Source organism: Tenrec ecaudatus, chromosome 5, assembly GCF_050624435.1.
Source record: "Tenrec ecaudatus isolate mTenEca1 chromosome 5, mTenEca1.hap1, whole genome shotgun sequence".
NCBI classification, from domain to species: Eukaryota; Metazoa; Chordata; class Mammalia; order Afrosoricida; family Tenrecidae; genus Tenrec; species Tenrec ecaudatus.
The window spans coordinates 156,318,645-156,334,256 of record NC_134534.1 but is presented as its reverse complement, the minus strand read 5'-3'; the positions used below and the strand labels follow the sequence as shown (position 1 = coordinate 156,334,256).

The following is a 15,612-nucleotide window of genomic DNA, read 5'->3' as shown; positions in this document are numbered from 1 at the left end:
CCTCCAGTGTCTTGGAAATTATTTTACACCTTACTGACTTCAACTCAAACCTTTTATTACCAGTTGGTTGCCTCATATTCATATTTACTGTACTGGTAGACAGTTGCAGCATTTGTAGCATGGTGATCACCTGCTATGTGTATGTTCATGACTGGGGAACAGGTTGCTTTCCATTGGTAGGTTTGCTCACCTACATATAGCTGCCCTGTTGATTTAATTGTATACACATCCTTGGCTATTAGCATATAGCTTATTACCACCACTCTTCTCACTTTGCATATTATGTACTACTTTACAGTTAAGTGTATCTCTGTTAGGTATGTGCTCAGAGAAGCAGCAGTCAAGAAATCAAATGACATAATACATAGACAGGCAAATCTACTGCACAAGACCTCTTTAATGCGCTGACGAGCAGCGACGTTATACTGAATACTAACGTGTGCCTGAGCAAGCCACAGTGTTTTCAATTGTCTCAGATGGAACTGGACATTGAAACAGGAACACTAAAGAACTGATGCATTTGAAAATGGCATTTCAAATAAAATATTAAAATCCATCAATACATTTTACAAATTAATCAAAGTACTAGTTTTTAAAAATAATTAAATATAATAGAAAAATGAAATTTAGTTTGCAAACCCTCAAATTTATAAATTATCCATTAAGTATCTATGTACCATACTGTATTTTTGTTTGAAATCATCAGCAATGTTCATGGATCCTATTTTTTATCTCAAAGTGGAGACATTTTAGTTCACTAATGCAATCTCTTTCATAAAAAGTACATTAGGAATATTGAATGTTATTCTTATTTCTACATATTTTCTCTAACACTCTACTCTTCCAATCCAATTTTCAGTTGCTGTTATGAATAGGTAATACTGCTTTATAATAAAAAGGGGTTCATAAAAAAGCATGGATCAATTTTTTCTCTATAGTTTTATTTTGATCGTTTTATTTTGTTGATAGCCAATATTTTTTCTTATTCCAAAAAAAGGAATTCTGACCATAATTTTTATTAATGATCAAAACGATTAAATAATTTTTAAACAATGATAATTTTTGTATTGAGTATGTAACTGCAGAACTAATTATTTAGTTTTGTACCTTGCTCTTAACGTAATTAGCACTGGCTTGCCCAGAATTAAAATAAATTATATTTTAGAAGCTAGTATACAATTTTAGAGAAAAATACCACAATTAAAAATTAAAACCCACATACGAAAATAAGAATGCTCTTCCTTGTAGGGTCAAAGGCAGCTATATTCTGGGAAAGGGATCTTGGTCTTGATAGGAAAGATTAAGGAGTTCTATGAGCTGTTTGGGAAAGGGATCTTGGTCTTGATAGGAAAGATTAGGAGTTCTATGAGCTGTTTCTACACCTTATAACAGGAAGGGGTGGTTAAAGCACTCTGAAGTGTGACTCCATTGGGTGCTCCAGGAGTAAAATGTGTGGCAGTCTGCTTCAGTAAGAGTTACAGCTTTGGAAACGTTGAAACAGTTCTACTGTTTTACAGTGTTACTGTAAGTAGCAACTGAGTGCATGAAAGTGAGTTTTGTTTAGAAAGAGCATACCAGGTAAAACATTCCAACTTACATGTTTGCAAGTGTTATTAAGAGTGGTAACATACCAAAATGCCAGGTGACGCTCTCAGCAAGGCTCCACGCCCAGTAACACGGTAGGCACTAGCCACATGTCACTAAGTGTGTGTCTCTCAGTTCACACTTTCAGGAATGTAAAACTAAACAAATAGTTTTATAAATTCACTTGAAACCGCTGGCATTTATCTTGTTTAAGCTATTGCAGGCAGATTGGACTATTATTCTAATTAAAAACTTTAAAAAAACTGGACAATAGTATAGAAGTATAGTAAATTTTTATTATTTTTCATTTTCAATAAAATAAACACTTGCTATATAAAAGTCTCACCTGAAATGTTTAGTTACCTGCTCAGGATTAATAAATTATTTCTATTGAAATTATAAATTGCTTGACTTTGTAAGAAACATGTTTTTTTCCTTCCACTATTTTACTATTACATAACATTCCAGTATTATGACGTTTTGAAACTTCGAACTAAGATATCTATGGCAAATGTTTAAAAACCCAACTTTAAATACTTATATATATGTTCTGAGACTTGAATCTACAGAATGTGAACATCAGCCTTTTGCCTGCTATTCCCCCCTCACCTGGCAATCTGGCCTGACTTTGTAGAGCTGCGGTTCTCCACTGGAGCAAATCTGCTCCCCTCCCTCCTCTCCAAGACATTCCATCCTGCCTGTTGTTGCATATGGGAGGTGGTCACTGGCAGCTACAGCCCAAAAGTGCCGGCTAAACATCCCATGTTGCACACAACAGGCCTCCACAACAAAGAACTATCTGGTCTCCCGTGCTAAACAAGATTCCCATTTAATGAACAGCCTGTTGAGTTAATTCTGAAAGTACATACTTTGTGATTGGTAAAGACTATGTAAAAGGAGTCTGTGGCACACTGGTGTGGTGCTTGCTTGCTCCATGAGAGTGTGGATTCACTAGTGTGAATTCACTGGTGTGGAGCTTGGTTGCTCCGTTAAAGTGTGGATTCACTAGCCCCTACGTGGGGGACAAACTGGCCGTCTGCTTCTGTAGTGAAACCTTCCGAGGCACCTCTGCTCGTTGTTCTATCGGGTTACGAGGAGTCAGAATGGACTCAATGGCAACAAGTTTTGCTTATTCGTTTATTTAAAAGGTTTAATCAGTATTCACTCCTGCTTCTGACCAAAATCAATAGCTGATTTTAAGTATTAAAATGATAATGTCAGATAAAACCACAAAAATCAATGTAGAATTACAGATTTTAGGATCTAGGCCAATTAATTCCCCGTTAGCTTATTTAACTTCTTTTGTCTAGTAATCCTAAAAGTTAGCTAGAACTGTGTTGAAGGAGCTAAGCAAATAGTTTCCTATTTCCTTTTCTGGACCACAACACAAATTCAATGGCATATGAAGTGACTGGCAAACAGCACAGTGACCTACACATATTCTAAAAATGTTTATCCTAACATATATCCTAATATATAAAAACTTAAGAGCTTTTCTCATCCAATTATCATGGATATGTTTTTGGCCAGATCGAATTGCCTTTTTGCTCTTTTATAATACTTTCTCAAATAGCAACATATAAATAAGCATAGGACACAAAATTAAGTCAGCTGCCCTTTCCATATACCTTCCAACTGTATAAGCATCAACGCACCAAATGAGAGTTCTCCTAACAAAGAAGCAAATTATCACAACACACAATCATCAGTCTAAGTTCACCACAGAGAAAAATGAAGACTTTACTCTTCATCCCTATTTTCACATTCGGTGTATTTTCTCATGGTCAACAAACTTATTCAACTGATTTAAGTTATCCCACCATTTAAAGAGAAAAGCCTCCGTAATCATCTTAAACCATGGCGTTATCTTAATTTCACCACAGGCTGCTTTTTCCAGAAGTTCTTCTACTTCTTCCTTTGACACATACCGCAAGCTTTTGATCTCATTGGGATCTGGATCCAGAGTAACATTCTTCCTCACAAACAAAATGTAATCAATTTCATGTTCACCCCAGATGCCATCAGATTGAGCCTTGTAGTGAATTCGTGTTAGATAATTTATGTCTTCTGGAAGAACCTATTGGAAAAATAAAACAGTAAAAATACCAGTGATTTAAAGAAAAAATAATATAAAAAGTATCTAGTAATATCTATGTCTTGGTGTTAGCATTAAAATAAAAAAAAACTATTTATAATACATAGAAATACTATACTGCTAGTTCCCAAGAGTCTACTTGCTTTTCCCTTAGGATCAGGCAAATACTGTGGGCTTCAGAAAGTTTAATTGATTGCCTACTTAAATAAGATAGGCATGGAAAGCAAGCTGAGGAGAAAGCAATGGACCAATGGTCTCGGAGGGACTGTGGGGAGAAGGTGGTGAGGTAGGGAGTGGTAAGCAAACAACACCGTGGACAGGGAATAACTAGGGAATTAAAATCAACAAGATTATAGAGATCCTGGGATGTTGGATCAACAGCAATCTAGCTGAGAGGAATTACTATGAGGCGGAGGTAGGGTAAGAGTGATGGTGGGGCAGGAAGAAGGTGGAAAGGAAACAGGAATGAACTAGGAAGCAAAGCTTTGGATAGAGGTATAAGCATAGGCATGTATACTATGTTAATACATTAATTCATAACAATAGAGGTAATGGTCCATGTACATATATTCGCACCCCTATAAAATGTTTACATAAAATCTATGAAAGATAATGGAGTTTTTCCATGAACTTTTAAAAAGTCCGTTTGTATCTTGATTTTTTAAAACATAATTATTCAGAGGAAAAATAGCAGATAAAAGAAATATAATTGCTTTTTTTGGATAGTACTTACCAATTTTAACTAGATGAGATAATTTAAATATCCAGAAATCTTCACTGGAATATTACCAGAAAAAAGATTTCAATTTTCTTAATAATATTTTGTGTTCATTACCCTACATTTTAGTTCCAAAGATCAATCCATTTCAGTATTGAGCTAAATTTCGTTACACTCAACCAAATTCAACATAAAATTGGTTCTGATTCATAGTGAGTAATGCTAAGTAAAATTTACATAATCCTTATTCAAGGTGTTTTCTGGGGTTAACTTATTAACTCCACAGGTCATCTCCAATAATTCACTTTCCAGTAGACTGTGTGACAGCGGGCTATTTATATCCCTGGTCAGTGATAGAAAGGGAATCCCAGAGGCTTAATCTATGTGGTGATGTTGCAAATATCCACTGGACATTCAGTGTCATCCATAGCCTTCTGCAAATCAGGTGTTCACATTTTGAGTTCTAATACAGTTCCCTCCTCTGGTCTTGGATTTAATTATTTATAATCCTTATATTACACAGACTGGCAGCTTGTTTTAAGATAAGCCTTTAAGACCCCCAACACTATTCTTTTTCATAGCTGGGCACCATCGGAATTTTTCACCAACTTTTTATAGTACTCACAGCTCTTTTAATGAGCTCTTCATGAGGGCAAGTATTGTTTAGGGCCACATCATAAGAACTAATTGGTCTTGGATTATGGCTATGATTAAGTATGAGCTCAAAATTCATCATATATCTATGATTTATACATTTCCTGGGTCCACTTTAGAGACAGCCTTATCATTTATTGGGGAACATTATAAATCATTCCCATGTGGCAGATAGATGATAATCCCATTGATATTAATATAGCCAATGATATAGAATTTAAAATACTGTTGAGAAAAGGCATATATACATATGTATAGGACAGATATTGAGTATTTAGATATTTATTTTTTGAATTAATCATTTTATTGGAGGGCTCTACAAATCTTATAACAATCCATCATTCAGTTGTATTAAGCACGCTTGTACATTGTTGCCATCAACATTTCCAAAACAAACATTTTCTTTCTACTTGAGCCCTTGGTATCAGCTCCTTTTTTTCCTGACCTCCCTTGTGAATCCTTGATAAATTATATATTAATATTGCTATTTTGTGCCTCAAACAGTCCGTTGTGTCCCTTCACCCACATTTCTGTTATTCGTGCCCCCGGGGAGGCTATATCTCTAACCGTGTGAGGGGCTCCACCTCCCCCCACCCTCATGATACTGCTACTCCCACTACTGGTTCCTGAGGGTTTATCTGTCCTGGATTCTCTCATCTGCACCATTGAGCGCACTCCGGTCTAGTCTGATTTGTAAGGTAGAACTGGGTCATGGTAGTAGGAGAGAGGAAGCATTCAGGAACCAGAGGATTGATGTGTGTATCGTAGGTGCTATAGTGCACTTTGGTTGAATTGTCCCTTCCGGTGGGAGATGTTTAATTGTCTACAGATGGGCTTTAGGTCCCCACTCCAAGTGTCCTGTTGCATCGATATAAAGTATTTTAAAATGTGCATTTAAATGCTAACTTGTATGGTTTTTATGCACGGTAACATCAGTTACCTCTTCTGTGGGAATTCCTAGCTCAGCTTTTAAACGCCTCTGTGCTGCTCGTCTTACTCCAATTGCATCATTTTCTTCAAGTTCTCCTGGATTACTTAATGGATGGCTACAACAAGTGTTGGTAAAATAACCTGGAAAACATTAACATTGGTAGAGATGAACTTTTCTTTAAGTCTAAAAGATCAAGAAAACGAATGCTTTTAAAAACAGAAAAATAATTCTTTAGTATTTTAAAATGTAACATTAGGTTCTTAACAACTGACTACCCAAGAAGAAAATCAGAATGTGATGCAGTAAACAGTGTCCATGTAAACATACACATACATAACATACCCTTCTCCCCACCCAACCCCCAGCCCTTACCCTTTACTGCTGTCAGATTAGGTTTCACTCACTGTATAAAGTTTGTAAATATAGAAGATAAATTATTTAATTAATTTTAATTGGAAAACAAGATTTTTTTTTTCTTTCAGAGGCAAGCCTACGCCGTTAAAATGCATAGAATCACACGAAAGACAGAATGGAACATAGTCTTTGAAACTAAAGTTTAAGTTACAATTTGTTTTAGGGCTTCTTTGCCACTAGACAATAAAAGAAAAATTCCTAAGGAGGCAAGCAAGTGTGCAGCAGCCAAAATATGCAACGCCCCACAGATTTGCATGTCTCCTTGCACGGGGGCCAGGCTATCTTCTCTGGGTCGTTCCTCCAACTTTAGTATACCTGCTGCTGAGGGCAAGCACAGAAGCGGATAATTTTTCTGTGCTCCAATTACCAAGCAGGACCCCAGTACATGTTTATCTCCTTCTTTTAAATGTTTTCTCATTTTACTTACCAAGTGGTATTTTAATAGTTTTAAAGTTTTATTTTAAAAGTTTCAACTACTTTGTGTCCTCTTTACTTAAGCATCTAAACTAACAATTTGGCCAAGGAAAACTATTCTATAGAAAAAGAACAAGTAACAGAATTCTTACAACAATCAAGAAAATTTACTTCTAGTGCCATTCTAAAAAACCTTTCCCCGACTCACAAGGATTAAGTCATTTAAAACACCAATACATTGCAATATTAAGCACACTGACCTGGAAAGGTAATTTTAGCATCTGATCTCTGCTGAAGTAGGAGTTTGTTTTCTGTGTTGAATAAGAAAACACTAAAAGCTCGATGCAATAATCCTGTAGGCAAAAAAATTCCATTATTTTGATTTTCAAATGTCAGTTATTTGCTTTCTGTATTGAATAAGAAAACACTAAAAGCTCAATGCAATAATCCTATAGGCAAAAAAATTCCATTATTTTGATTTTTAAATGTCAGTGATTTGCTTCATTTCCCCCAAGGAGTTAATAATAATACTAGTAAGCAGCTGCCATTTGCCTTTCCTACCCAGAGCCACCGCCGCTCAGCCATGTGCGCTGCTGCGATGATAAGAGTAACAACAAGGTCCCTGAGGGCGGGCACGTTTCGGCAGAGTTTCCACACTAAGACAGATTAGAAGATGGAAGAGTCAGCTCACTTCTGAAAAATTTGCCACTGAAAACTTGATGGCCAGCAGAACATTGTGCCAAAAAATGAGCCCCACAGAAGGCAGTCAGAATACAACTGGAGAAACACCGTGTCTCCAAAGAAAAGCTCCCTCAATGATATGGATGGAGTGAACGCTCTCGGGACCGATCACAATGAAAAGAAACAGCTGTAAACATTCATTGACAATTGGAATGTGGACTGTACACGTATAACTCTAGGAAAATGAACTAAATAAAAAATGAACTAAAAGGCATAGATTGATATCCTTTAGGAAGCTGAAATGGATTGGCACTGGCCATTCTGAATTAGATAATCATGTACTATACTATATTGAATGACAAATTGACGAGGAATGGCACTGAATTCATATCAACATATACCCTAAAGTACATTGCAACCTGTGATAAAATGATATCCAGGTACACCCAAGCAAGATCAGTTAATCCAACTGTTATTCAAATATATAACCCAACCACGAATAGCAAACATGAGATATTACCAACTTCTGTAGTTTAAAACTGATCAAATATGCAACCAAGATACATTGAATTACTAGTGCGCGGAAGGCAAAAGTTGGAAACAAAGAAAGATCAGTAGTTGAAATCAAATGATATAATTTTCCAAGACTGACTTATTCATTAAAACTGTCTTTTTTCAACAAACTAGCACAACATATGGGGACCTCACCAAACAGAATATATAGGAATTGAATGAACTGTATCTGTGGAAGGAGACAATGTAGAGGCTCAACATCACTGGTCAGAACAAGTCCAGGAGCGACTGTTGAACAGACCATCAACTGGTTGTATGCAAGTTCTAGCTGAAGAAAGTCCATGGAACCAAAGTATAACTTCGAGTAGATCCCACTTGAATTTAGATACATATCTAGATTTGCAATGAATATTAATGATAAAAGATGAGTTGTGGGAAGACATCATGAAAGAAGAAACGCCATTAAAACAAAAAGAAAGAGACAACCAAACTGGATGTCAGAAGACATTCTGAAGTTTGCTCTTGAATGTGTAGAAGCAAAAGTGAATGGAAGACATGATGATGAGCTGAACAGAAAGGAGATTAAAGTAAACCTAATATAAAGTAAATATTAAAACACCAGGAATATACAGAAAAGCATGACATAAATTTTAATCGAAGGATAAAAAGAAAAAAATGCTTTAAAAAAGATGATTTCAAAGGGCAGCTTGGAAATACAAAGTAATGTATTATAATGAAATGTGCAAAAACCTGGAGTGGGGAAACCAAAATGGAGAGATGGCATTGGACATTTCTCAAACTTTCAGAACCGATGAACATCCAAGTCTCAAGTTATAATATTGAGGGACTCTGAGCTAAACTCATGAGTAAGATCTGACAACAGTGGGTTTGGTTGCAGGGGTCCTCAAACTGTGGCCCGCTGAGGACATTTATCTGGCCCGCTGGGTGTTTTTGCCCCATTTTGTTTTTTATTCCAAAATAAGTTATGTTCAGTGTGCATAGAAATTTGTTCAGGTTTTTTTTTTAAACTATAGTCCGGCCTTCCAATGGGTCTGAGGGACAATGAACTGGCCCCCTGTTTACAAAGTTTGAGGACCCCTGGTACAGGCACAAACACTGAACGAGGCAGACCACATCAAAAGAGGAAGGAATTCTGAACCAAAATGGATGGGTCAATGGCTAATCATTCCAGGAGATACCATGCAATCAAGAACCAATATCACTGGAGGAAAAAAATCCAAACTGCCCAGAAAACAAGGTTCTTGTTGGGTGATCCAACAAGATGCAGACAGTATTAAATAATATCATTAATAACACACACAAGTACAATTTTACTGAAGGTAACTCAAAAGTGGCTTTCTTTTGAGAAGCAGTGTATTGCCGGGGAACTGCCAGAAATTCAAGCTAGATTCAGCAGAGAATGTGGTAAGAAGGCTATCAAAGCTGATGTAATATGTACCTTGGCTAACAGCTGAGATTACCTGAAATATGTTTACTTGTGCTTTATTAACTATGCAAAGATCTTCAATTGTGCTCATGTGGAACCTGTAGCTAAACCAAGACGCAGTCACTGGAACACCTCAAGGGGATACTATATCATTGACTATCAGGGATGGTGTTGTGTCAGCGTTATGTCCTCTCACTGAACTTATTTGATCTGCATGCTGAGCAAGTAATCTGAGAAGCTGAGTTATCTTTATCTGAAGAACCCGGCATCAGGATTGGAGCGCTATTAACACCTTGTAAGCAAGATGATATAATATTGCTTGCTCAAAGCAAAGATGACTTGAAGCACTAACTGAAGAAGATCCGAGGCTACCGCCTTCAGTATGGATCACATCTCAAAATAAAGAAAACAGAAATTCTCACAACTGGACCAATAAGCAACATTATGATAAACAGATCCACAACGAAGGCCTATGCCAGCCTCAGCCAGGGAATCAAATGACATTGCACTGAGAAAATCTGCTGCAAAGGCCTCTTTAAATTGTTACAAAGCAAAGATGTCTCTTTGAGGACTAAGGTGCACCTCCGTCAAGCCAAGGTATTTTCAATCACATGCAAATGCTGGACAATGAGTAAGGAAGATTGAAGGAATAACAGTGCTGGCAAAGAACACTGAAAATATAGCAAACTGCCAGAAGAAGGACAGCTGGAATGCTTAGAAGTGGCTCATGTACTGTGGGCATATGATCAGAAGGGACCAAACCCTGGCGAAGGCTATCATGCTTGGTAGAGGCTCACTGATGTGATGGACTGACTCAGTTGCTGCACAATGGGCTCAAACATAAAAATTGGGAGGATGGTAGGAATGGGTAGTGTTTAGTTTGATAAAGGGTTGCTATGAAGTCGGCCCATGACTCTTAATAACATCCGCGTGGTTACCATGGGGAAGAGGTCTGGCACCACAGGTACAAGAAGGTCAGCCACCAGTAAAAGAAAGGGAACTCGGTTGCCAGCTCTGCTGCTGGTCACATTTCCTTTCTGGGATTTTTAGCTGAGGCTCCTTCTACCCCTGCAAAGACTCCTCCCCTTCTTTTCTTATTGTTTATCTTTTATTTCATAATCATAAACTTAACTCTGCTTTCCATCTGGACTCGGGGAATAAGGAAAGTAGGAAACCCGAAGAACTGGAATGAGAGCACAAGATGAAATGATACTGCAAAAACATTGGGAATCGAAGGGTGATTTCTCAAGCTACACAAAGAATGGTCTGGTGCTTAGGATAACACATGAAAATCCAGATCACATGTAATTAGAGTTGTCCACAGTCAGTAATGGTGATCTTCTTGCTGGTCTTCCACTCCTGGAACCCAAACGCTCATGGATTCCACAATGTTCATGCCTTCTTTCACCTGACCGAAGACCACGTGCTTGCCATCCAACCATTCAGTCTTAGCGGTGCAGATAAAAACCTGGGAACCGTTCGTATTGGGCCCAGCATTTGCCATAGACAGGATGCCAGGACCCGTGTGCTTCAGGATGAAGTTCTCATGTTCAAATTTCTCTCCATAGATGGAATTGCCAACTAGTGCCATTATGGTGTGTGAAATCACTCCCCTGCCCCCCCCGGCACATAAACCCTGGAAGGATTCTGTGAAAGGTGGAACCTTTATAACCAAAACCTTTCTCCCCAGTGCTCAGAGCGCGGAAGTTTTCTGCTGTCTTTGGAATTTGGTCTGCAAACAGCTCGAAAGAGATGTGGCTGAGGGGTGACAGCTATGTCGAAAAACACAGTAGGGTTGACCATGGCTGGACACAACAGGACCAGACAAGACTACACTTTCAGGCGGCGGCATCTGCAAAGCAGCCCTCCCCTTCTTTTCACGTTCCCTTCGTGGCTCTTGAGTCACTGGGAAGTTTGATACCTGCTCTTTATGTTGGATTAGTCTATTTTCTCTTTTACAAATTAACCCAGAAGGAATTGAGTAAAAGACACATACAATGCAGAGAGCAATGTAGATGTTGCTAATCCACTACTTTTAACTGGAGCCAAAGACAAAATGCAAAATAAATGAGAAGCTTTATCTGCATACTTTTCTGAGATAAAGTATTTTTAAACAGTACCTTTTTTTTCAATGTTTTCATTCAGATGACAATTCTTTTTCGTTTCAGCCCCAATTTTGTTGTCGTTTTCATCAATGAGAATACACATCTCAGCCAGAAGTTGAACCTGTTGCTCATCGAGATGGTCAGTGTTTATTTCAGGCATCGTGACAATATATCTGATCTGTCCAAAGGGTCTAATGTAAAGAGAAAGAAGGGCTATTATGTCACATCTCTTTGAAGGCTAGTTAAACATACCAATTAACCAGGAGTTGATCCTGACTCCTGGTGAGCCCATGGGAGAGCCGTGCTCCACCGGGCTTGCAATGGCTGGATTGCAGAAGCAGATCAAGAGGTTGTTTTGTTGGCAAGAAACCTCTGGGTGGCTCTCAAAGTTAGCAGCAGCCTGCTTTCACCACCCAGACATCATAAAAATCTTCCAGGGAAGCAATGATTGATTTTTGCATGCAGCAAGCAAGCCAGTCATTTCAAAACAGGGTATGGGAGTATGCGACGTGCTGCCCCTATCTGCAGAGCCACCGCTCTTTGTTCCTGTCAATACTGTGGCCCACTGTTTAGGCCCCGCCTGGTCAACTCTCCTTCCATGGACATTCACAGCTGGTCTCTCACCATAGGTCAATTAGCAACCTATATTCTTTCAATTCTTGTTCTATATCCCCCTCTGCAGCACAGGATACAGTTCGTCTCTCTCCATTTATACACCTTTCTTCCCTATTGGAAGTTGTCTGTCGAAGCGCTAGCCCCATCCTAACTTGTCACCCTGTTTTTCCACAAGAGCTTCTGACCCCTCCCCATCATGCTTTCCTAAGGTTGCTCCCAACATGCTTTGCCGTTCTGCTTCTGCTGCTCAAAAATGCTACGTCAACCTGTTGAAATGCCTTTCTCAACGCTCAATTCATGTGCCCAACGTTCAATAGCCCAATACATTTTAATCCACACTTTCTCCACCTGGTTCCTTACGAGAAAACGATAATTTGAGTGATTGCTTTCTCAATTTTTCAAAAGGCACAAAATCCACTCTAGATGTACGAGAAAATTTAATTCTTACATTCAAGGCATTAAGCTGTGCTCCCCCAACTTTTTTTCCATGAAGAGTTAGCATCCCTTCTGCCTTTATAGCATTAAGACCCAGGGCTCTGCAAAAACAAACACACCCAGCAAACTCCCTACCATCGAGTCAATTCTGCCCCACAGTACCCATAGAGGACACAGTAGAATAGCCCTGGTGGGGTTCCAAAACTGTACATCTTTACAGGAGCAGAAAGTCTCATCTTTTTCTTAGGGCTGGTATAGAACTTTGGGTTTAAACTCATGAAAATGGCATTGAAAATAAGCTTAACATGACGGTAAGCCACAAGCTTGGGGAAGAATTTTGATTTTCACAAAAGATCCAATGTATAGATACTGTGTAACTATACAGGGAAGGAGTTAGATAACTGCCTTTTAAAAATCTTGATTAGCTTAATACAACAGCGTCCTTTACCTGATGTTATGTATCATCAAGAGTTTAAAATGTGAACCTAGAGTATATATTAGTGCACAGGCAGTGTATTATGTGAACAGCCCTTTTAAATACTAGTAAGCATTCATCGAGTGTTGCTCTTATGTTGCGTATTTTAAATGACGTCCAATCTTACAAAAAGGTTGAATACTTTCTGAAGATACTACTGTAAACAAAGAAGACATTATTGAAAAGAAAACCAAAAAACCAAAAAGCACTTTTAAAAAGATAGGTTAAAAAAAGACATAGGTAATTTACCAATCATAAAATCTGCATACCGCTTCTTAAACTAGCAGAAAGAAAACTTGGTATAATGACCTATTTAACCACAACAGGGAGGTGTCTCTCCCACGACAGTGCAAACCAGATTTTCAAGCCTTTCTAGAAGTCAACTTCCCAAACACCACCAAAGACCAAACACCTTTCTGATCAAAAGCCTCAGTAAACACTAAGAACACCAAAAGAAATAAGAATGTCTAATCACGCATTTCAAGTGCTACCACCAACCAGTTCGCTCTCCTCCTTCCCCGATAGTTCCTAGTTCAGCGGCTTCCCAGGGTCTATATTTACATCGCGTAGCGCACTCACCACCCATCTGGGAACGCCTTCATGTTCGCAATCCTTGTTCCTAAATCAGTACCTAGCTTAACTCTCCCTGGCTCCAATGCTTGGACCATGCATTAATCATTGCTTAGTAAACAGTGCTCTGAATAAATGTTGTAGCGTGGAGGCACGAGCATCTTAAGATTTCCCCGACATGCAGTATTGTTCTAGGATTTAAAAGTCAAATTGGGATGGGTTGAATGATTGTTGATGCTGTACACTTGGTTTTGATGTCGTTTTTCGGAGAGAGCACGCCTTTCCCACTAAGCATCCCACGCTATCAGGGCTGATGGGACCATCCACTGCACTTTGCACGCGAGGTGCCCAGAGATGCAGTAAACGTCACTCCTCCCGGCCCAGGGCTCCCGTCTCCCCCCGCGATAGGCGGTCTCTCCGCTCAGCCCCTCGCAGCGCTCCCCGCCAAGCCCCAGAACTCGACGCCGCTCCCCATCACATCCCACTTCTTTCAAGAGGAGGCTGCACCTGGAGACCGTGATGCCCATACCTGAACTCCGCTTTCCCGCGGCAGCCGACAGTCCCGTCTCGGAGCCCGGCAACAACAGCTACTTGAGGCAGCGCGCGCTGGGCCGCGCCTCCCCGGCGGGCGGCGGCCCCGGCGCGCAGGCCACGCCCCCAGGCGGAGCCACTGGCCCGGCGCCCAACCGGCGGAGCCAGCGCCCCTGCAGACCAACCGCACCACCTTCTCGCTGCGGCCAATCGGGCGCAGGCCCGCGCGTGACGCAGCATATCGCCAGATGATGCCACCCCTGGCGAGGGCGGGGCTTCCCTCCGTGAAAACCGGCTGCTCGTGCCCAACCCCCACCCTCCACCCCCGCTGACGGCGGCCTCTGCGGTTCGTTCCAAAGAAGGGAAGCAGCGCAGGGCAGAAAAGCGAGACTGCAGACGCCTGCGCCCCCAACCGGAAATCCTAACCGTCCCGAAGAAAGACTCTACGTGCAATTTGCTCGACCCACGGTGCTGACAGTCCGTCACGGGGAGGAGTAGGCGGGGACCCGGAAAGAGATGGTATTGGCTGGCGCCTGTGGCCCACCGACCGCCAGCCAATAGTCTCTGTGGCCTCGTCGTGCTCAGCCAATCCGCTAAAGGCAGCGGCTCCAGGCGAGTCTGGGCGGACGTCGAGGCGTCTCTGAACTCTGCGCTTAAAATTTTTTTGTAAATTAAAAGATCATTTTATTGGGGGCTCTTACAGCTCTTATAACAAGAACTCAGTGCTTTTCAGGGTTGCAGGGGAGAGGACTCGGGCGAATTTAGTGGCGTTGTCAGGCAGAAACGGGAGCGGGTGGGGCAGGCAAGTGGAGCTGTACCCCGCCCACGGTGCGCACCCGCTCGGGACGATGGCCTTCGAAGCCCTCCCGCGGATGGGTGGCGGATCCAGGTAGCACGTGGTTACCGTGCCGCTCGCTGCTCACCTTGCAAAACAGCCAAACCGCAGTGGGAAATTCCCTAGCTATTCCCTCCCCGAAACCGGACCTATAAAACTCACCTCCCCTCCCGTCCCGCACATCGTGCGACTTTGCCTAGGCGGGCCCCCAACTGGGGACCCTTGCACCTCGCCTGGAAGCTCTGTAACAAACCTTTAAAAGTATTTCCCGCTCTGCCTTCTTTTTTTCCTTCGCCAAACACCATACATTCATTAGGTTTTTAAAGCAAGAAATAATTTGTTGTATTCGTTTGGAAGACATCCCCCGCCCTTATAGCACTACATTATTTGAAATCTTTGAAGAATCAAGTCACCATTCTATCTAGGATGCTTTGAAACTAGAGAAAAATTGTTTCGGAAAGTGGATTAAGGTAAAGGTACCTTGACAGGCTTATTTTGACCTGGCAATCAATCTAGTTTTGAAATTCACAGCGCCTGAAAAACCTATAGGATAGTTCTACTTAGCAGGCATGGGAATCACCAGGAGTCAGAATGC

At 40.6% G+C, this 15,612-nt stretch overlaps 1 protein-coding gene and 1 non-coding gene across 2 annotated transcripts; both read right to left on the bottom strand.

Moving 5' to 3' along the window:
* Window positions 1–1,907: 1,907 nt before the first annotated feature.
* Window positions 1,908–14,666, bottom strand: LOC142448346 (isopentenyl-diphosphate Delta-isomerase 1). Its single transcript, XM_075550136.1, has 5 exons — window positions 14,181–14,666; window positions 11,572–11,747; window positions 7,071–7,163; window positions 5,992–6,122; window positions 1,908–3,661 (listed from the first exon to the last, which is right to left on the bottom strand). Exons 1-5 carry the CDS (start codon window positions 14,420–14,422, stop codon window positions 3,344–3,346), a joined length of 960 nt encoding a protein of 319 aa, XP_075406251.1. The 5' UTR covers window positions 14,423–14,666; the 3' UTR covers window positions 1,908–3,343.
* On the bottom strand, window positions 6,623–6,727 carry LOC142449539 (U6 spliceosomal RNA). Its single transcript, XR_012784688.1, has one exon. It is a non-coding gene; the product is annotated as a U6 spliceosomal RNA (small nuclear RNA).
* Window positions 14,667–15,612: the final 946 nt, after the last annotated feature.

Excerpts from the sequence above, each read along its gene's own strand:
- LOC142448346 (XM_075550136.1), bottom strand. The coding sequence starts at position 14,422 with ATGCTGCGTCACGCGCGGGCCTGCGCCCGATTGGCCGCAGCGAGAAGG. Across the intron at positions 7,164-11,571 it reads TGAAAACATTGAAAAAAAAG|GATTATTGCATCGAGCTTTT; the intron begins GTACTGTTTAAA and ends TTTTGCCTACAG. Across the intron at positions 6,123-7,070 it reads TGCTAAAATTACCTTTCCAG|GTTATTTTACCAACACTTGT; the intron begins GTCAGTGTGCTT and ends AATGTTTTCCAG.